General features: G+C 39.1%; 1 protein-coding gene across 1 annotated transcript in view; it reads right to left on the reverse strand.

The window, feature by feature from the left end:
* Positions 1–22,931, reverse strand: part of IMPG2 (interphotoreceptor matrix proteoglycan 2) — an 83,614-nt gene that overhangs the window by 21,978 nt on the left and 38,705 nt on the right. The window contains exons 8-11 of the mRNA XM_060098803.1: positions 21,308–21,366; positions 19,025–19,045; positions 5,435–5,679; positions 3,071–3,156 (exon numbers count right to left, since the gene is read on the reverse strand). Of these exons, the coding sequence (XP_059954786.1) occupies positions 3,071–3,156; positions 5,435–5,679; positions 19,025–19,045; positions 21,308–21,366 (411 nt within the window). The remainder of the gene's footprint in view (positions 1–3,070; positions 3,157–5,434; positions 5,680–19,024; positions 19,046–21,307; positions 21,367–22,931) is intronic.

Genomic DNA, 22,931 nt, shown 5'->3' on the forward strand with positions numbered 1-22,931 from the left:
GTTCAATATTATATTGGCCAGTTTCACTTCTGCTAAGGCCAATTGAAAAGTTTGCTAAGTGCTACAGGAAGCATACTGTGCAACAAGTGATTTTCCAAACCAGGAGGCCAAAAGGTGTCAAATTCAATATCCCAACATTCTTACCTCTAAAATAATTTCTAAAAATAAAATCTGATTAAAAAAATCTCATTTCTATTAAAGAATAGAGAGGGAGGAGTGGGAGAAGGGCGAGAAGAGAGAGAAGGGGGAGGAAAAGGAGGAGGGGGAGAAAGGGGAGGAGGGAATGGGGAGGAGGAAGGGAGGAGGGGGAGGAGGAGAAGCAATAATCAGCCACCTCTAATTAATCATTCTTTTCTTTCATGTTTTTTTTATCACCCACTAACATTGCAATGCCTCCTCAAATTGAAAAACTAAGGAGTTGGCTTAAATGCAAATAGAACCACAGAAGAGGCAACATAAATGAACAAATGAGTCCAGGTAGTCAGTGTTTGCCATAATTAAAGGGGTAGCTTCTTTCAGCCAAGCTCTAGCCACTTTCTGCAACGGGAAATGTAAACTTAATGATATCAGATCTTCCGGTTTTCAAAAGAAGTTGGAAATCTGCATTTTTATGCAAAATCTCCTTACTTTTAAATAGTGGCTTTTTAAAAATTTTGGGGGCTTCCCTGGTGGTGCAGTGGTTAAGAATCTGCCTGCCAATGCAGGGGACATGGGTTCGGGCCCTGGTCTGGGAAGATCCCACATGCCACAGAGCAACTAAGCCCATGTGCCACAACTACTGAGCCTGTGCTTTAGAGCCCATGTGCTGCAACTACGGAAGCCCGTGAGCCACAACTACTGAAGCCCACGTGCCTAGAGCCTGTGCTCCACAACAAGAGAAGCCACCGCAATGAGAAGCCCACGCACTGCAACAAAGAGTAGCCCCCGCTCGCCGCAACTAGAGAAAGCCTTTGGGCAGCAACGAAGACCCAACGCAACCAAAAATAAATAAATAAACTTATAAAAATTTAAAAAAAAAATTGGCCCCAAAGCACATGCCTATAGCTGGATCCAGTCAGCTGGTCGCCAGTTTGCAACCCCTGGCTTATGCAGAAATTCCTGTCTTTACATCATTCTAAGATATCATCACAGATCTGTAGATACAGAAGCCCTGAGTAGAATGGGATTAGAAGGAACGGAAAGTGTCATGTTTGCAGTGGATCACCACTCCCTGCCACCACACCTTGGATGAACTCCTATGACAGCACTACTTTATTTTTGTAGAAGTCTGTCTACAACCACCAGACTGGAAACTTCTTGTAGGCAAGGCCACACCTTATTCATCTTAGTTTCCCCAGCACTTGGCACATGAAAAGCACAAAATAAATATACTTGAATTAATAAGTGAATGAATAAACAAACACCAAATGAATGTAATCTCTGATGTCAATCCCCCTCTAACCTTTTTTCTCCAACATGGAACTTGGTGAAAAAGAGAATTTCCAGTGACTCCACATTTCAAAACTCAGTTGCTCTATACCTGAGCAGAAGTAATGGCTGTATATATTGGTTAAGCCAATTTGGGGCAGACTTTCTAAATTTCAATTGCTGGATTAAAGCCAGGAAACAAGTATTTGAAATTAATTAACATTAATTTCTTCTTTGCCATATGAGACAGAAAAGAAGTCTCAAGAGGGTAGAAGGAGAAGGGAATGAAGAAGAAGGGAGTCTCCATTCTGTGACTATGTGATAATAAAAGATCGTGTAGTCGTGTTGTAGACAGCTTAGTCTGTATAGGTGTTGTGGTTGTTGTTTTACCTGCACTTGAGGAAGCCACTTTCTTTTCTACTGGATGCCTCCCTGTAGATGACATGGCAAGTGGAGGTTTGAAGGGGGCAGAAGAGTGTCCAGGGGAGTTAGGTGGTAAGAACAAAAGGGAAAATTCATTCCATGCTGTTTCTGCGCAAATGGGATTGCTTTCTGCCCAAGTTAAAAAGAGGTCTGATTGGAAGGTGGGGGTGGGATAGATTGGGGTTGACATATATACACTACTATGTATAAAATAGATAACTAATGAGAACAGACTGTATAGCACAGGAAACTCTACTCACTGCTCTGTGGTGACCTAAATGGGAAGGAAATCCAAGGAAGAGAGGATATACATATACGTGTGGCTGATTCACTTTGCTGTACAGCAGAAACTAACACAACATTGTAAAGCAACTATACACCAATTTAAAAAAAAAGAAATTCTACAACTTCAAAGTGCAATTTAAAAAAAAACACACATGTTGGGCTTCCCTGGTGGCGCAGTGGTTGAGAGTCCGCCTGCCGATGCAGGGGACTAGGGTTCGTGCCCCGATCCCGGAAGATCCCACATGCCGCGGAGCGGCTGGGCCCGCGAGCCATGGCCGCGGAGCCTGTGTGTCCGGAGCCTGTGCTCCGCAACGGGAGAGGCCACAGCAGTGAGAGGCCCGCGTACAGCAAAAAAAAAAAAAAAAAAAAAAAAAAAACACACATGTAAGGATAAATAACATTAGAAATAAATGGACTTAAATATGAAAAAAAAATGCAGGCCTGATATACCATCCCTGTCAACTAGCCAATATTTCTACTCTGCCTTCTCTCCTTTCCATACACACACTGTTCAATATGCTTTGGAGTCTAAACTTTTTCTTCAATACAATCCTTGGAACAAAAATGTATACTCTGTATCTATGTACATCAAATTTATAATCTTGGCTATAAAAACTATTTCTGGGTAACTTTTAGAGAACAACTCAGTGGGCACTTATAGCTTAATTATCACCAAGCAAGTATGAACCATAAATAAGCTTTCTACCATGTGTGGACTCTGGCACTGCCAAATGTGTGGACTTCATTTAACCACTGCGGAAGGCTTAAATTATCTGAACCAATACTTGGGTCCCATGAGCTGACAACTATGAATAATGTCCCAAGGATGATGTAAGAGAATATGTGTAATAGGAACAGCTTGGGAAAGTCATGATGCCAAAGTAAGCAGGTAAGTGTACAAAGAAGAAAAGCTTGAGGGCCAGGTTCTAGGAGTAAAACACAGAAACATACTTACCAGAATAGATGGTAAGGTTTCCTGAAGACTTGAACTTTGGGTGTTCCAAACTTGGTCTTCACCTTGGGGAAGTAAAACTCCTCTCACTGAAGAAAAAGTAACATTAAAGAACATTTTTAGTTGAGACACAATTGTATTTGAGGTCCAGGGACAACTAAAAACCAAGTTTTTCCTTTTTATAGCTTACATTTGGGCAGAACACATGGGGAGTCGCTTAGAAAATGCTTGATACTTTATTCAAATATTTTACTTATATTAGCACAATCTGTCTAAATTATAAGACTCCAACATAAAATAAATATTCTCCCCATCATTACATTTAGGACACTCCTATATTATTTTCTTTCCTTTCTCAAGCAATTTTTTACTCTTTTCAAGATTCCTATGAAGTAGTTGCTCTAAAACTGATTTTTTTTTCATTTTAATAAGAAAGTTGAACTGAAATTCCAACTCATTTAGTTGATGCTAAAAATGGAGAAAATTATGCAAAACTATTTCCTTTTCTGCAGAAAGTGCCTTTGAAAAATGGGGTAAGACACCAGAGAATTTATCACTATACCAATACTAAGCCATAAAGTTAACAGAGTAGATTGTATAATTTAATTCAATAAGATTTACTGAATCCTTGCTAGTTACCATGGACTTTGATGAGATTGAGGCTATAAACATTAATAAAGCCAAGTTTCTTTTGTGGAAGTGTTCCCTATGTCACAGATAAAAACATATTATAAAACAATATGAGGGGGCTTCCCTGGTGGCGCAGTGGTTGAGAGTCTGCCTGCCGGTGCGGGGGGCGCGGGTTCGTGCCCCGGTCTGGGAGGATCCCGCGTGCCGTGGAGCGGCTGGGCCCGTGGGCCATGGCCGCTGGGCCTGCGCGTCCGGAGCCTGTGCTCCACAGTGGGAGAGGCCACAGCGGTGAAAGGTCCGCGTGCCGCAAACAAAACAAAACAAAACAAAACAGGGCTTCCCTGGTGGCGCAGTGGTTGAGAATCTGCCTGCTAATGCAGGGGACACGGGTTCGAGCCCTGGGCTGGGAGGATCCCACATGCCGCGGAGCAACTGGGCCCGTGAGCCACAACGACTGAGCCTGCGCATCTGGAGCCTGTGCTCCGCAACAAGAGAGGCCGCGATAGTGAGAGGCCCGCGCACTGCGATGAGGAGTGGCCCCCGCTTGCCACAACTAGAGAAAGCCCTAGCACAGAAACGAAGACTCAACACAGCAAAAATAAATAAATAAATTAATAAATTAAAAAAAAAAAAAAGAATAGTAGTTATCTCGTAGGCTTTAAAAAAAAAAAAAAAAAAAAAAAAACAATATGAGGGGGCTTCCCTGGTGGCGCAGTGGTTGAGAGTCTGCCTGCCGATGCAGGGGACATGGGTTCGTGCCCCGGTCCGGGAAGATCCCACATGCCGCGGAGCGGCTGGGCCCGTGGGCCACAGCCGCTGAGCCTGCGCATCCAGAGCCTGAGCTCCGCAACGGGAGAGGCCACAACAGTGAGAGGCCTGCGTACCGCAAAAAAAAAATATGAGGGACATTTATATAATGTATGTGAACACAGACAAAAAAGAAAATGATTTTGCCTGGAGGAGAGAAGGAATCAATAAAAGCTAAAAAGAAAGGACTGTCAGAAAGGTGATCTGGTGCATACACCAAAAATAGAAGCAGAATCTCTCTTTATTCACCTGTTCACTGACATAAAGGGATCAAACAGAAGTCAAAGACCCTATTTTTGGAAAATATAAGTATTTTCCAAAATTCTTTTTCAACTATGTATTCAGTTATCTTGTCTTCTATGGAAAACAAGTAGCATGAGATCACAGATGAACATATCTTTTAAGGTGACTGAGTCACCTAGAAAGCTGCAGCCATTCAGAACTCTGAAGCTGGCATAACAAAGAGAAATGGATTTTAGGAATAAAATTCTGAGCAATTGAAATGTACATTTACTGAAAGGTCAAAGCACCTGAATTAGTTTGTACTGGATATCCTAAAGCTTTTGTTAAACTTGCTTGGAAATTCTGAGAGAACTGACCTCTTTTTTAGGACACCTTCTAGAAAGTAGCTTTACCCCAGGCTCCACATAAAAGGGAGACCTCACTATGTTGTTTATGGAGTGAGTTTCCTAAACAACCTCATTTTGCCTATGGCTTATCTTAATCCTCATGCCATTCTTCCACCAGAAACCCCTGATTGATCTACCCAAATTATCTGCATGGCTAAAGCGCCATTCATATCAGGATGGCTTCTGTCTCATGCAGTCTAGAGAGTGCCAGAACCATATATATTTTTGGAAATTAGTTTTCCCAGAATATACTGGAAAAGAAACTAAAACTGTACAAGGACTTAATGGTTATCCAACTTACCATCAATAAGCTGAAGGGAGTCAGGATCCAGATTCAAAGAGGAGGTCCCCAGCAAAAAATTCTGGTGCAGTGTCTCAGCAATATAATCTCTGAAGTTACTAATTGTATAAACAGCAGTGGGCTTATCATCCAATTCCACAAGACCATGGTTCTCCACCTTGTTGGAGTGAAGGCTAATTAGGTCCCAGGTGGTATTGCTGATGGCATCACCATTGAAGGTAACTGCGTAGTGAACATCTATGCCACTATGGATGAAAAGAGAAACAAATTAGGTCCCGCCAAGGAAACACAAAGAAAGGAGCTTTGAACCCACCAAGAACAAACATTAGACCTAGAGAGAGAGTCTCAAAAAGCATGGATTCCATCACCATTCTCTGAAGACTCTGGGCAACCTTTAGCCATCCCCTTCTTCCCAGAGAACAGAGGGTTATAGATCTAAGAACATGGAAAGGGGTCTAAGGAGGCCACAGAGTCAACCCTGCATAATACCTGAGTGTATTCTTCCCCCATGTTCTCACCCCTTCAAAGCCAACTGCTTCTTTTCCCTATCAGCCTGCTTCCTTCTTTCCCTATTAGCCTTTTTCCTACCTGATTTAAAAAAACAAAATAAAACAAAACCCTCTAACTCTACTCAACAATGGGAAATCCTTGCATATCTCTTTATTACTGTTGCTGGATGAATTATATACTCCACAATGGGGAGTGAAGCAATGAAGAAGCTTAATTACTATGAACTAAAACATAGTTGCCTATTGTGAAAGGAAAATATGAAATATTTGGAGATACAGCAAATTGATGATGTTTTTTAAAATATCATGCTAGAATATTTTCTAATATGACAGTTATCTAAGTCTCTCAGGAGACATACTTTTGTTTTATAGCACAGACAATTTACAGTCCTATAAAGTTTAATAGTGAATTGTAAAAAAAAACTACTAAAATATGATGGGATTTTTGGCCTGATAGGAATGATAACTCCACAGTGTATGATTTTTACTAACCTGTAGGGCATTTAGCAATGTTGTATCTAACTTAACAATCCTTTCCCAATTAACTACATATACTTCTTTCAAATGCTCTAGAAACTAGCTCTCATTTTTCTGCTGGTTCCCTCCTTAATGTGCTGAATAAAAGTTTGACAAGTACTAAGAAATAACTTTGTCTGGGAATGGGGTCTTTTCACTATCTTTCCACAAGCAAACAAAGAGAAGATTTCTTGGAATAAAGGATAAAGTGAAAATAATTAGTAGGAGATGATATGTCATTTGATATTTTCTTAAATAGTCATTTTGAAGAAACATCAGAATATAAAATTTTTAAGCCAATAGAATTACTCCTTCTAGACACTCAGATTTATCTAACAGCTAAAAACTAACATTTTTGTAAGTGCTTACAATGTGATAGGTATTTCACAGGCTTTAATCTCACTTAATATTCATAATAACCTTATGAAGGTTTTATTACCTTCAGATTATTATTAAGAAACCGAGCTTTAAAGAAGTTAAAGGACTTGCCTAAAATTTCACCATATATAAGGGATAGAGTCAAGATTCAAACACGGATCTGCCTGACTCCAGCACCTGTATTCTGAACTACTTTGCTACACTCTCAGTAACTTTAATTAAACTATTACCAGAAAAAAGTCATTATGAGAATGGCTTTGCTCTACTCATCATTCTGGCTTCCAGCCAGTCTATGAGACACAGCCATCAGAGGCAAGCCACACCAAGATCCCTCCAGAGGAAAGGAGAATACCACCCTCCCAAAGATAAACCATTGAAGGCAGATGTGCAATGGAAATAATCTGCCACCTTCAGACATTCTATAGGAGCAAAATGATGCCCAAAGCAAAGCACTCAAATAAATTAAGCACTTCCTCCTCTGGGCTCACTTATATATTCCTTGATTATAGCCTTTGCTGTTTTGTAAAAAGATTCTGTTTATAGTGACTGCCTTGCAGTCTCTCCTTGAGTTTCTATCTCCAATGCTTGGCTTGGTACCTTGCATTAAGTGCCTATCAAATTAACAGAAATCTATACCTGCCTGAATATAAAGAGAAACCTGCAGCCTAATTAAGGTATTCATATATCTCAAAAACAAGTGTCAGGATAATGAGAAGTGTCTCATAGAGTCTAGAAAAAGGGTTAGTCAACTAATTTATGCTACCATTAGTGAAAAGTTTCTGATCAGTGTATTGTGGCTTCTTTGTAACACAGATCCCTAGATTGGAGACAGCTACAACAGGCTAGCATGACTTTGATACTGGCCATTAGGATCACCCAATTTCCTTTCTCTGATCTCAAGCTTGCAAAAGGAACTTTTGATTATAATTCCCTACAGATTGTCCTATGGGGAAAGAATGCATGAGCTAAGCCAATGCAATAATTAGTCAGTTGGAAAATATATATCTTGCTTTAAATAGATCAATCTGCATTGTATTTTGTGCTTTGGTAAGCATAAATTGGTCTCAGGAGACCTCTCCTTCCTGGGAACACTGGCAGTTCTGGTCTTGTCCAGGGCCTACAGGGGAAGCCATGAAGGTGTTACCCCTCACCTGCCACAGAAGCAGCCAGGCATGATACGATGTTCCTGTCCCGCTCTAAGGTCAGTAAGGTTTTCCTCCCAGATCTGATAAACTACCACTTCCAACAGTGTGGTTTAGGGAGCTTTAAAGTGGTAATTGAGCATTCTGACACCCGGATGCCCTACTAAGTGGTGAGACATCTGCTTGTCATCTGTCAATTCCCTCAAACCCTTAATTTTTCATATCACAATATGTTGATTCATGAGTAATTCCTGATCTCCTTTTGTAAAGAAATAAATTCAGTAAAACATGCTAAAATAACCAAATGATGGCCCCAATGTGAAATAAAATAGTATTAGGGACACTTACTGGTCAGAACTTACTACACCACATGTGTCCCAAGCATTTAGGACACAATGCCTGGCTCATAGCAGTTCACTAAATACTTTTGAAAATAATGAAAAAACAAGCAGTCAATTTTATTCAGTAATGCAGGCAGATAAGACCATTGAATTTGTGCCACTTAAATGACAGTATGTGATACTCCTGACTTAATCTGAAGGGTTTTTAAGTCTCTAAATATGAAAGAGTAATTTTCCACCCTAAAGAGCACACATATTATCCTCATACATTTGTGTCTTCTGGGTAATGATTTTAGGGACACTGCTTCACAGCCAGAACACAACTCTGTGAGGATGTGCATGCTCTTTCCAAGCTCTGTGGGATGGACCATGCCTACATCTCCAGAAAGGTGAGCTTCTCCTTGGGATCTATGCCCAACCTATTAACATGTTAATATGGCTCTAAGACTCTAAGGCTCTAAGGAAGCAGTGATAAGGGAAAAAAATGGAGAAGAAGAAAAGGCTATGCCAGTTAGCACTTGAGCTACAAAGAAAATCAGACAAGGCTACAAAGAAAATCAGACAAGGAGAGTCAAGCCTTTACTGAGAGCCTACCATGTGCTTTGCGTGACTTTTAAATAGCATAGGGAGAAGACCAAGAGAAATGTTCTTGGATCAAGAAATCTGTGCAAATCAGGCAGTCTGGGTTAGATCACTAGCCTTACTCTTTACTGGCAAAATATAATTTGTCTCCCAATGTTTCCCTTGGACTTCTAAAAATAACACTTCTAATATCATCTACCTTGTCTAGTAAGGATAAATTCTTTAAAGAAGATAAAATGCCTCACAGAGATACCGCAATTTATTACCAAGTTTTTGTCCTGGAAAGAGAACTCAAAGTAATGCTTGAGGTATCAGAAAACCATCTATTCTCAGATCCCAGAACTTCAGCATGACCCAGAACAGACTTAGTTCTGGCATGGTAAATGGAATAGAGAGACATCTCAGGATGAGGAACAGAATAAAAGACAGCCAAGAGAAAAAGAAAGTACATAAGACGCAGAATGCACACTGGTGACAAAACAGTATCTGACTGAAGAAAGCTATGCTGGCTCTCTGCACTCAGCAACTCCAACTCCAACTCCTTTTTTCTTCTAAACTGAAACAACTGCTATGTAGAGGAAAGTTTCTCTGTCTGACTGCTATTTCCAGAGACATCAATCATGTGGAGGTGAAATTTACCCTTATTCCTCATCTCTAACGCCCTGATTGGCTGTTTGACGTGAACAGGTTTTAAATAGAAAAAATAATGATATCACATCTCATGACAACTGATCAAACTAAAGATATTTCAGAGAAACTCAGACATCCCTTCTTCTCTCATACTTCTATTAGGAAGAAGGTGCATACTTACAAGGCCTGGAGTTGAATTTTTGAAGTGTGTATACCAGGCAGATATTTTGTTGATTCACTTCAAATGGGTCCTACTAACTTAAAATCATGTGTGCATCTTGAAAGAGGTACAAAGCAAATAGAAAATTTCATGTGTATATAAATACTTATGGAGAGAGAAAGGGGTGTTACATATTATATAAATAGACTATTTCTGCACCACACATTCCTTCACACACAGCTCAAAATAAAAGTACACCAGAAAGTTAGGAATAAACTCCACCAACTGGTTAATATCTGACAATACTGAACAATTCTGGAAACTGTACTTAGGTTAACAATTCTATCATAAAATCTAATGGTTTCATATTGAATTGTTGTCTGTGTCCCGATAGAGAACTTAGCACTCAGCAACTGAATACCATTCTTTGATCACAGGATTAACATCAGAATTTGGGTTGTTTTAACATTCTAATCTCCCCAAGAGGGCAGCAATTAAACAATCCTTTGGTTGAATATTGACCATCAACACATATACTTATAATACAAACATACAGAGCAGTCTGCATATACTAAGAGTAGAGAAACCCAAATCCTGATTACTTTGGGCAAAATATCCGATACCCTCTAGTCACATAAGTTACGGCAAATCAGTTTGCCTCTCTAAGGCAAAATTTCCTCACCTCCAAAAGGAGAATGAATAGTCTCATTTTCACTATCTTACAGGGATATAAGAAAATAAAATGAAAAAACAAAAGAACCTGTACTTTGACATATCTCTGAAAGCACTTTTATTTTTTTTTTATTATTATTATTATTTTTTTATTTTATTTTCCGTACGCGGGCCTCTCACTGTTGTGGCCTCTCCCGTTGCGGAGCACAGGCTCCGGATGCGCAGGCTCAGCGGCCATGGCTCACGGGCCCAGCTGCTCCGCGGCATATGGGATCCTCCCAGACCGGGGCACGAACCCGTATCCCCTGCATCGGCAGGCGGACTCTCAACCACTGCGCCACCAGGGAGGCCCTGAAAGCACTTTTAATTAGACTGTGTGTTCCTAGATGATGGAGACCAACAGTTACTCATTTTTGCAGGCACAAGGTTTGCCCAATTAGCAGACACTTAGTGAATATTTGCTAAAATAATATAAAAGAAAATGAGGAAGTCAGAAAGCCCTTTTCAAATATAAGATATTATAATTATATCTTATATAAATGAAGGCATAATGACATGGATTGACCTGGAGTGTATTACATTTAGTGAAATAAATCAGACAGAGAAAGATACTCTATGTTATCATTTATATGTGGAATCTAAAAAATAAAATAATCGAATAAATATAACAAAACAGAAACAGACTCACAGATATAGAGAACAAACTAGTAGTTACCAGTGGGACGAGGAAAGGGAGGAGGGGCAAGATAGGGGTAGAGGATTAAGAAATACAAACTATTATGTATAAAATAAATAAGCTACAAGGATATATTATACAGCACAGGGAATATAGCTAATATTTCATAATAACTTTAAATGGAATATAATCTATAAAAATACTGAGTCACTATGTTCCACACCTGAAACTAATACAATACTGTAAATCAACTATACTTCAATAAAAAAATAAAAATATTTTTAAAAGATATTACAATGAAGAAATATTACCGTATCTCTAAACATCTCTGTACTTAGCTTATGAATTTGCTTCATGTTTTCTATATTATGGTTATCAATCTTTCAAGAGAAAGTAAATTTTAAATAAACTTGAGTTCAAAGATAAAATGACAAGCAACCTTCACAAGGGGGATTGACTATGTTTTTATATTATGCTTCTAAGAAGTTCCAGAGAGCAGCTGTTTTCGCAAATGAACTATGATAGAGATCAGCTTTCTCCCTTTCATTTACCACTTAAAATGACACTTGATTATATTATTCAATGACAATAGCATACTTGAAAGTGTTTTCATTAATGCCAGTTTTTATTCCAATTTTAAATTAAGTATAACTCAATATTTTAAAGTATTTGTCATAGGCTATATTGTACAGCACAGGGAATACAGCCAATATTTTACAATAACTATAAATGGAGTATAACTTTTAAAAACTGTGAATCACAATGTTGTACACCTGAAACTTATATAAAATTGTAAATCAACTACACCTCAAAAATTCTGTTAATTTAAAACTAAAAATAAATAAATAAAAATAGATTAAAAAATAAAAGTACTGACTTCCGGGTAAGATGGCAGAAGAGTAAGACGCGGAGATCACCTTCCTCCCCACGGATACACCAGAAATACAGCTACATGTGGAACAACTCCTACAGGACACCTACTGAACGCTGGCAGAAGACCCCAGACCTCCCAAAAGGCAAGAAGCTCCCCACATACCTGGGTAGGGCAAAGCGGAGAGATCCCCACACAGAGGATCGGTGCCGAGCGGCACTCACCAGCCCGAGAGGCTTGTCTGCTCGCCCACCGGGACGCGCAGCGCTGGAAGCTGAGGCTCGGGCTTCGGTCAGAGCGCAGGGAGAGGACTGGGGCTGGCGGCAAGAACTCAGCCTGAAGGGGGCTAATGTGTCACAGCTAGCCGGGAGGGAGTCCGGGAAAACTCTGGAGCTGCCGAAGAGGCAAGAGACTTTTTCTTCCCTCTTGGTTTCCTGGTGCGCGAGGAGAGGGGATTAAGAGCGCTGCTTAAAGGGGCTCCACAGACGGGCGCGAGTCGCGACTGAAAGCGCGGAGCCCAGTGACAGGCGTGGGACGCTGGGGCTGCTGCTGCCGCCGCCAAGAAGCCCGTGTGCGAGCGCAGGTCACTGCCCACACCGCCCTTCCGGGAGCCTGTGCAGCCCGCCACTGCCGGGGTCCCGGGATCCAGGGGCGGCTTCCATGGGAGAACGCACGGCGCGCCTCGGGCTGGTGCAACGTCACGCCGACCTCGGCCGTTGCAGGCTCGCCCCGCACACCGTGCCCCTCCCTCCCGCCCGGCCTGAGTGAGCCAGAGTCCCCGAAGAGGCTGCTCCTTTAACCCTGTCCTGTCTGAGCGAAGAACAGACGCCCTCCGGTGACCTACACGCAGAGGCGGGGCCAAATCCAAAGCTGAGACCCAGGAACTGTGAGAACAAAGAAGAGAAAGGGAAATCTCTCCCAGCAGCCTCAGAAGCAGCGGATTAAAGCTCCACAATCAACTTGATGTACCCTGCATCTGTGGAATACAGGAATAGACAACACATCATCCCAAACTGAGGAGCCCGGAGTCAGTGCTGTGCCTCTGAGGTGGGAGAGCCAACTTCAGGACACTGGTCCACAAGAAACCTCCCAGCTCCACATAATATCAAACGGCAAAAATCTTCCAGAGAGCTCCATCTCAACACCAGCACCCAGCTTCACTGAACGACCAGCAAGCTACAGTGCTAGACACCCTAAGCCAAACAACTAGCAAGACAGGAACACAACGCCACCCATTAGCACAGAGGTGGCCTAAAATCATAAAAAGTCCGCAGACACCCCAAAACACACCACCAGACGTGGACCTGCCCACCAGAAAGACAAGATCCAGCCTCATCCACCAGAACACAGGCACTAGTCCCCTCCACCAGGAAGCCTACACAACCCACTAAACCAACCTTAGCCACTGGGGACAGACACCAAATCAACGGGAACTATGAACCTGCAGCCTGCAAAAAGGAGACCCCAAACACAGTAAGATAAGCAAAATGAGAAGACAGAAAAACACACAGCAGGAGAAGGAGCAAGATAAAAACCCACCAGATCTAACAAATGAAGAAGTAATAGGCAGTCTACCTGAAAAAGAATTCAGAATAATGATAGTAAAGATGATCCAAGATTCTATTTCCCAGATCCAAAATCTTGGAAATAGAATAGACAAAATGCAAGAAACAGTTAACAAGGACGTAGAAGAACTAAAGATGAATCAAGCATCGATTAAAAACACAATACATGAAATAAAAAATACTCTAGATGGGATCAATAGCAGAATAACTGAGGCAGAAGAACGGATAAGTGAGGTGGAAGATAAAATAGTGGAAATAACTGCTGCAGAGCAAAATAAAGAAAAAAGAATGAAAAGAACAGAGGACAGACTCAGAGACCTCTGGGACAACATTAAACGCACCAACATTCGAATTATAGGGGTTCCAGAAGAAGAAGAGAAAAAAAAAAGGGACTGAGAAAATATTTGAAGAGATTATAGTTGAAAACTTCCCTAATATGGGAAAGGAAATAGTTAATCAAGCCCAGGAGGCACAGAGAGTCCCATACAGAATAAATCCAAGGAGAAATACGCCAAGACACATATTAATCAAACTGTCAAAAATTAAACACAAAGAAATCATATTAAAAGCAGCAAGGCAAAAACAACAAATAACACACAAGGGAATCCCCATCAGGATAACAGCTGATCTCTCAGCAGAAACTCTACAAGCCAGAAGGGAGTGGCAGGACATACTTAAAGTGATGAAGGAGAAAAACCTGCAACCAAGATTACTCTACCCAGCAAGGATCTCATTCAGATTTGATGGAGAAATTAAAACGTTTACAGACAAGCAAAAGCTGAGAGAGTTCAGCACCACCAAACCAGCTTTACAACAAATGCTAAAGGAACTTCTCTAGGCAAGAAACACAACAGAAGTAAAAGACCTACAATAACGAACCCAAAACAATTAAGAAAATGGGAACAGGAACATACATATCGATAATTACCTTAAATGTAAATGGACTAAATGCTCCCACCAAAAGACACAGATTGGCTGAATGGATACAAAAACAAGACCCATATATATGCTGTCTACAAGAGACCCACTTCAGACCTAGAGACACATACAGACTGAAAGAAAGGGGATGGAAAAAGATATTCCATGCAAATAGAAACCAAAAGAAAGCTGGAGTAGCAATTCTCATATCAGACAAAATAGACTTTAAAATAAAGACTACTAGAAGAGACAAAGAAGGACACTACATAATGATCAAGGGATCGATCCAAGAAGAAGATATAACAATTGTAAATATTTATGCACCAAACATAGGAGCACCTCAATACATAAGGCAAATACTAACAGCCATAAAAGGAGAAATCGACAGTAACACACTCATAGTAGGGGACTTTAACACCCCACTTTCACCAATGGACAGATCATCCAAAATGAAAATAAATAAGGAAACACAAGCTTTAAATGATACATTAAACAAGATGGACTTAATTGATATTTATAGGACATTCCATCCAAAAACAACAGAATACACATTTTTCTCAAGTGCTCATGGAACATTCTCCAGGATAGATCATATCTTGGGTCACAAATCAAGTCTTGGTAAATTTAAGAAAATTGAAATTGTATCAAGTATCTTTTCTGACCACAATGCTATGAGACTAGACATCAATTACAGGAAAAGAGCTGTAAAAAATACAAACACATGGAGGCTAAACAATACACTACTTAATAACGAAGTGATCACTGAAGAAATCAAAGAGGAAATTAAAAAATACCTAGAAACAAATGACAATGGAGACACGACAACCCAAAACCTATGGGATGCAGCAAAAGCAGTTCTAAGGGGGAAGTTTATAGCAATACAATCCCACCTTAAGAAACAGGAAACATCTCGAATAAACAACCTAACCTTGCACCTAAAGCAATTAGAGAAAGAAGAACAAAAACATCCCAAAGTTAGCAGAAGGAAAGAAATCATAAAAATCAGATCAGAAATAAATGAAAAAGAAATGAAGGAAACGATAGCAAAGATCAATAAAACTAAAAGCTGGTTCTTTGAGAAGATAAACAAAATTGATAAACCATTAGCCAGACTCATCAAGAAAACAAGGGAGAAGACTCAAATCAATAGAATTAGAAATGAAAAAGGAGAAGTAACAACTGACACTGCAGAAATACAAAAGATCATGAGAGATTACTACAAGCAACTCTATGCCAATAAAATGGACAACCTGGAAGAAATGGACAAATTCTTAGAAATGCACAACCTGCCAAGACTGAATCAGGAAGAAATAGAAAATATGAACAGACCAATCACAAGCACTGAAATTGAAACTGTGATTAAAAATCTTCCAACAAACAAAAGCCCAGGACCAGAATGCTTCACAGGTGAATTCTATCAAGCATTTAGAGAAGAGCTAACACCTATCCTTCTGAAACTCTTCCAAAATATAGCAGAGGGAGGAACACTCCCAAACTCATTCTACGAGGCCACCATCACCTTGATACCAAAACCAGACAAGGATGTCACAAACAAAGAAAACTACAGGCCAATATCACTGATGAACATAGATGCAAAAATCCTCAACAAAATACTAGCAAACAGAATCCAACAGCACACTAAAAGGATCATACACCATGATCAAGTGGGGTTTATTCCAGGAATGCAAGGATTCTTCAATATATGCAAATCAATCAACGTGATACACCATATTAACAAATTGAAGGAGAAAAACCATATGATCATCTCAACAGATGCAGAGAAAGCTTTCGACAAAATTCAACACCCATTTATGATAAAAACCCTGCAGAAAGTAGGCATAGAGGGAACTTTCCTCAACATAATAAAGGCCATATATGACAAACCCACAGCCAGCATCGTCCTCAATGGTGAAAAACTGAAACCATTTCCACTAAGATCAGGAACAAGACAAGGTTGCCCACTATCACCACTCTTATTCAACATAGTTTTGGAAGTTTTAGCCACAGCAATCAGAGAAGAAAAGGAAATAAAAGGAATCCAAATTGGAAAAGAAGAAGTAAAGCTGTCACTGTTTGCAGATGACATGATACTATACATAGAGAATCCTAAAGATGCTACCAGAAAACTACTAGAGTTAATCAATGAATTTGGTAAAGTTGCAGGATACAAAATTAATACACAGAAATCTCTGGCATTCCTATATACTAATGAGGAAAAATCTGAAAGTGAAATCAAGGAAACACTCCCGTTTACCATTGCAACAAAAAAAAAATAAAATATCTAGGAATAAACCTACCTAAGGAGATAAAAGACCTGTATGCAGAAAATTATAAGACACTGATGAAAGAAATTAAAGATGATACAAATAGATGGAGAGATGTACCATATTCTTGGATTGGAAGAATCAACATTGTGAAAATGACTCTACTACCCAAAGCAATCTACAGATTCAATGCAATACCTATCAAACTACCACTGGCATTTTTCACAGAACTAGAGCAAAAAATTTCACAATTTGTATGGAAACACAAAAGACCCCGAATAGCCAAAGCAATCTTGAGAACGAAAAATGGAGCTGGAGGAATCAGGCTCCCTGACTTCAGACTATACTACAAAGCTACAGTATGGTACTGGCACAAAAACAGAAAGATAGATCAATGGAACAGGATAGAAAGCCCAGAGTTAAACCCACGGATATATGGTCACCTTATCTTTGATAAAGGAGGCAGGAATGTACAGTGGAGAAAGGACAGTCTCTTCAATAATTGGTGCTGGGAAAACTGGATAGGGACATGTAAAAGTATGAGATTAGATCACTCCCTAACACCATACACAAAAATAAGCTCAAAATGGATTAAAGACCTAAATGTAAGGCCAGACACTATCAAACTCTTAGAGGAAAACATAGGCAGAACACTCTATGACATAAATCACAGCAAGATCCTTTTTGACCCACCTCCTAGAGAAATGGAAATAAAGACAAAAATAAACACATGGGACCTAATGAAACTTAAAAGCTTTTGCACAGCAAAGGAAACCATAAACAAGACCAAAAGACAACCCTCAGAATGGGAGAAAATATTTGCAAATGAAGCAACTGACAAAGGATTAATCTCCAAAATTTATAAGCAGCTCATGCAGCTCAATAACAAAAAAACAAACAACCCAATCCAAAAATGGGCAGAAGACCTAAATAGACATTTCTCCACAGAAGATATACAGACTGCCAACAAACACATGAAAGGATGCTCAACATCTTTACTCATTAGAGAAATGCAAATCAAAACTACAATGAGATATCATCTCACACCAGTCAGAATGGCCATCATCAAAAAATCTAGAAACAATAAATGCTGGAGAGGGTGTGGAGAAAAGGGAACCCTCTTGCACTGCTGGTGGGAATGTGAATGGGTACAGCCTCTATGGAGAACAGTATGGAGGTTCCTTATAAAACTACAAATAGAACTACCATATGACCCAGCAATCCCACTGCTGGGCATATACCCTGAGAAAACCATAATTCAAAAAGAGTCATGTACCAAAATGTTCATAGCAGCCCTATTTACAATAGCCTGGAGATGGAAACAACCTAAGTGTCCATCATCGGATGAATGGATAAAGAAGATGTGGCACATATATACAATGGAATATTACTCAGCCATAAAAAGAAATGAAATTGAGCTATTTGTAATGAGGTGGATAGACCTAGAGTTTGTCATACAGAGTGAAGTAAGTCAGAAAGAGAAAGACAAATACTGTATGCTAACACATATATATGGAATTTAAGAAAAAAAAATGTCATGAAGAACATAGGGGTAAGACAGGAATAAAGACACAGACCTACTAGAGAATGGACTTGAGGATATGGGGAGGGGGAAGGGTAAGCTGTGACAAAGTGAAAGAGCGGCATGGACATATATACACTACCAAACGTAAGGTAGATAGCTAATGGGAAGCAGCCGCATAGCACAGGGAGATCAGCTTGGTGCTTTGTGACCGCCTGGAGGGGTGGGATAGGGAGGGTGGGAGGGAGACACAAAAGGGAGGGGATATGGAAACATATGTATATGTATAACTGATTAAATTTGTTATAAAGCAAAAAATAAAAAAAATAAAATAAAATAAATAAAAATAAAATAAATAAAATAAAAGTACTTGTCAGTCAGCAGCCTATGAGAGAAGTCTGTAAACTACAGCCTGTGAACTAAATCCAGCCCACTGTCTATGAGTTAATGGATTTTATATATTAAATGATTGAAAAAAATCAAAATAACAATATTTTGTGACGTGAAGATCACATGAAATTGACATTTCAGGATCCATGAATAAGTTTTATTGGAACACAGCCATGCTCATTCATTTCCAATATATTGCTTACATCTACTTTCATCTAATAGTGACAGAGGTGAGTAGATGCGACAGAGGCTGCATAGTGTGAAGAAGTTTGAAGTATTTACTACCTGACTCTTAACAAAAAAATTTTGGTCAACTCATCTGTAAGGAGATGAACAGTGATATTGGAAGTAATAAAGGAATTAAGCCACGCTCCCTTGGACCTCGGGCTACCATATTTTCTGAACTACCTCCTCATTAGGTGGACAGTATAGAAAGTGCCAAAAGTTACTCTACCTGCCATTTTCCTTAGGGGATCTGAAAACAAAAATGGAAAGTGTTAAGCAGAGGTTAAGAGCTTTATAATTGTCATATAATTCATCAAAGTACAAGTTCTTAATGCATTCCTCTGAAATATTTCTTTAAATGAAAATCCTTGTATATACTAGATAATGACAAATTCCTGTACATTGAAGGAAGATAGCAAAGGTGGAGAAAATATTCTATTTTAAAATCGATAGTCTTTACTGTCTTCAAACCTGTTAAAAATACTTCTAAACAATTAATATATGGTTATCTCTTTATAAATAAACTCTTTTTCAGTAGATCAGCAGAGAACTCCAGCTGTTGGCACTAACAAAATTGGGAATACTTTTGGGGGGATACAATGTGTTATGTGGTATTAAAATGAATAAAAGAAAATCAGATGGTATATAGTAAGGTTCTAAGGGGTTGGGAAAGGTCAGGACTGACTAACTTATAGGATATTGCATAGCCTTTAATATTTATTTATTTAATATTTATTTATTTAATGTAGTAGAACTTCCCATGTGCTATGCATTTTACAAAAATTAATTCATTTAATCCTCATGAAAACTTATTAAGGACCATGAACATCCCCATATTACAGGTAAAGAAACTGAGAAACAAAACAACTAAATAATTTACCCAAAGCATTTAAAAGTATTTTTTAATAAAGCAGGATTAATATAAATTGTATAAATTATCTTTTTCATACAAAAGAGAAGATAAGGCTTGTTAATTTATCCAAAACCATCCAGTCAGCAGTGCCAAAGGCAGGATTTAAACCTAGGCAAGTTGATCCCAAAGGCAAAGTTGCCTTTCAAGTGCTGCCAAATGAGAAAGGACTTCAAAAGCGTCGCCTTCTCAGGCTCTCATGTGAGCTTTAGTCACAGCTGGAGGCAAGTATCCTGTGCAAAGGGCTAAGGCTGAACTGGGAGACAGGTCATGGTGTGAGAGTAGGTGGAGGGTCAACTTACCATGCTTGCCCCTGCCCCTGCACCAATAATTAGCCGAGTGTCCTTAGATAAAATACTTAAATTCCCTGTGCTCTGATTTCCTTATCAGAAAAAAAGGAGGATAACAGTAACTATTTCACAGCATGGCTGTTGGGATTAAATGAATTAATATAAATACTGGCACACTGTGCTCATAAGTGCTTGCTATTATTTCTGGAAAACCCAGAAGTTGTGACAAGACTATGCCAAAGATGCACACACTGTTAATTACGCTCATGCTCGCCTGCATCCAATAGGTGGGCCACAGCTACCACCCACATGCTCCAAACCTTCAGAGGACTCAGTCTAGCACAGAGGTTAAGAGCAAGAGCTATAAAGTCAGCCACTTTGTTTCAAAATCCCTCTTGTGCTCTAACTTAAAAACTCTCTGACCTTGGGCTAATACTTCATCCTTTTAAACCTGTTTGCTCCTCTGCAAAATAAGTATTAATAATGATATTTTTGCTGAAAGAGTTGACAATTATGTGAGCTCAGGAATGTGAAGCGGCCAAAAGTATTCACTCAATAAATGTTCACAAGTATTATGCTGCAGGTCGTTAAGGAGGGAAGAAATGTCTTAAAAAGAGGTGTCTGATTTACCCAGAACTGTTATGTTGATGAACACATCCCTTCCAGAGCGGCCATACACTGAGACGTCAAAGTAACCTTAGTGTAGCACTGATGAGCTTTAGGAGCACGCTGAGGTCACATCTAATCTGACTTCAGGCTCCCTTCAGTGCCAAATAAAAGCAGTGTGACTTGTCAGCAGCAAGCTGGGGACATGAATTCCTAAGTTCTTACCCTGGCCCAACTACAATTTAATATCTCCTTGAATATATTATTTTGCCTTTTTCTGACTCAGTTTCTTCATCTGAAAAACCAGCATTAGGAATATGAATTTATAGGATTGACATATACACACTACTATATATAAAACAGATGACTAATAAGGACCTACTGTATAGCACAGGGAACTCTACTCAATACTCTGTAATGGCCTATATGGGAAAAGAATCTAAAAAAGAGTGGATATATGTATATGTATAACTGATTCACTTAGTGGTACACCTGAAACTAACACATTATAAATCAACTATACCCCAATAAAAATTTTTTTAAAAATAAATTTTTTAAAAGGAATATGAATTTAACAAAATAGTATTGAATTACAGTATTCACATCATTTTGAATCACTGTTAGAGTATACATAATAAACACAAAAGGATATTCCATTTGAAATAAAGAGTTCCACAAAACATGTGCATTTTTAAAGTCTATTTACCTAAAGTCAAGTACATGAATGTCCTTGTAGCCCAGTAGCCCAGTAAATGCATCTTCCACCTGTTAAAAATAAAAATAAACTTTATAGCTATGTAGAAATGTAAAAAAAGTACATAGAAAAAATGCTTTTAAGAGTCAAATATAAAGTGCACTGTTTACAACCATTAGAAGCTTGTACACACACATGGATATATGTAGATCAGAAAGTTAAGAAAATTATAATTGTTACAATGTTAGAAAATAGTTTGTACATCACTGCCACATTTTCCTTTTTCATGTTGATTTTTAAGGTTTTGATGTGCTTTAATATTAAGTTTTTCCAAATTATAAAAAACACACTTTTATTGGCAAAGCACTGTTTTTTCCCTTATGTGATGAAATGTGAAAAAAGGGCTGGTTTCAAAGAAATTGTAATAAAATTTTTTAATGTAATTATATGGATTAGAAATCTGGCCACACATGGACATATATACACTACCAAACGTACAATCGATAGCTAGTAGGAAGCAGCCACATAGCACGGGGAGATCAGCTCAGTGCTTTGTGACCACCTGGAGGGGTAGGAATAGGGAGGGTGGGAGGGAGGGAGATGCAAGAGGGAGGAGATATGGGGATATATGTATATGTATAGTTGATTCACTTTGTTATAAAGCAGAAACTAACACACTATTATAAAGCAATTATACTCCAATAAAGATGTTAAAAAAGAAAAAAAAGAAAGAAACCTGGCCACAGCACACTCTAACACACAGTCAGGTGCTCATTTCCTCTAAATGTAAAATGTCTGGTGGTATCTATTTCCTATTCCTACAACACAAGGGACTGTGAACACAGCTAACATAAGAAAGAAATCTGCAGACCTGGGCTTAGGCCTTGTTGACTGCTTGTCACGAAGGAGTTTATAAAGCAGTGACTGGTCAAAAGATCAATTTATGAGCATCACAACTGCAGGAACCAGTTTTATCACTGAGTTTTTAAAATCAAGCCACATAAATCAATATAAGCTTAGTGACTAGAGAAGGGGGAAATGCTAGATTGGACCAAATACCTAAAAAAATCAGTTATGCATAAATACATATTTAACAAAATCGAACATTTTATCCACAACATTTCAGAAGGTGACAATCTCACCAGATGAGTCACTAGGGGGCCAACACTAGAACAAGAGAAGTTGTTAGTGGACTTTGGGGACGTCTCTGGGCATCTGCTTTTAAAACCAAGTCCACATATAATCAGGAGAATGCGATTTTTTAAAAATCTTGGTTCACCGAAGATATTCATGCCTTGCAGATAAAGAATCCAAACATGTGAAACTTTTTAGCTATAATAATTGCCTTGTTTCATTCTCTGAAAGAAAGCTGAGAAGTACTATTAATTCTTGGAGGATGGACCTGGGGATAGAATCTGCAGGACTAGGAATCCAAAGACTGAGGGTTAGTCCCAGCTGTTTTTACTGGCAGAGTGGCCAGGCACAAGTCTTCTTTTATATGATTAATGCTGCCCTGCCCACCAACCACATTAGTTTTTGTAAGATTAAAATGAATGTAGCTGAAAGTACTCCATTAATTGCAAAATGCTGTATAAGTGCATGTTATTATTAATACTAAACCCAACTCATCTGGGGT

The sequence above is a fragment of the Mesoplodon densirostris genome, chromosome 5, assembly GCF_025265405.1.
Source record: "Mesoplodon densirostris isolate mMesDen1 chromosome 5, mMesDen1 primary haplotype, whole genome shotgun sequence".
NCBI lineage: Eukaryota > Metazoa > Chordata > Mammalia > Artiodactyla > Ziphiidae > Mesoplodon > Mesoplodon densirostris.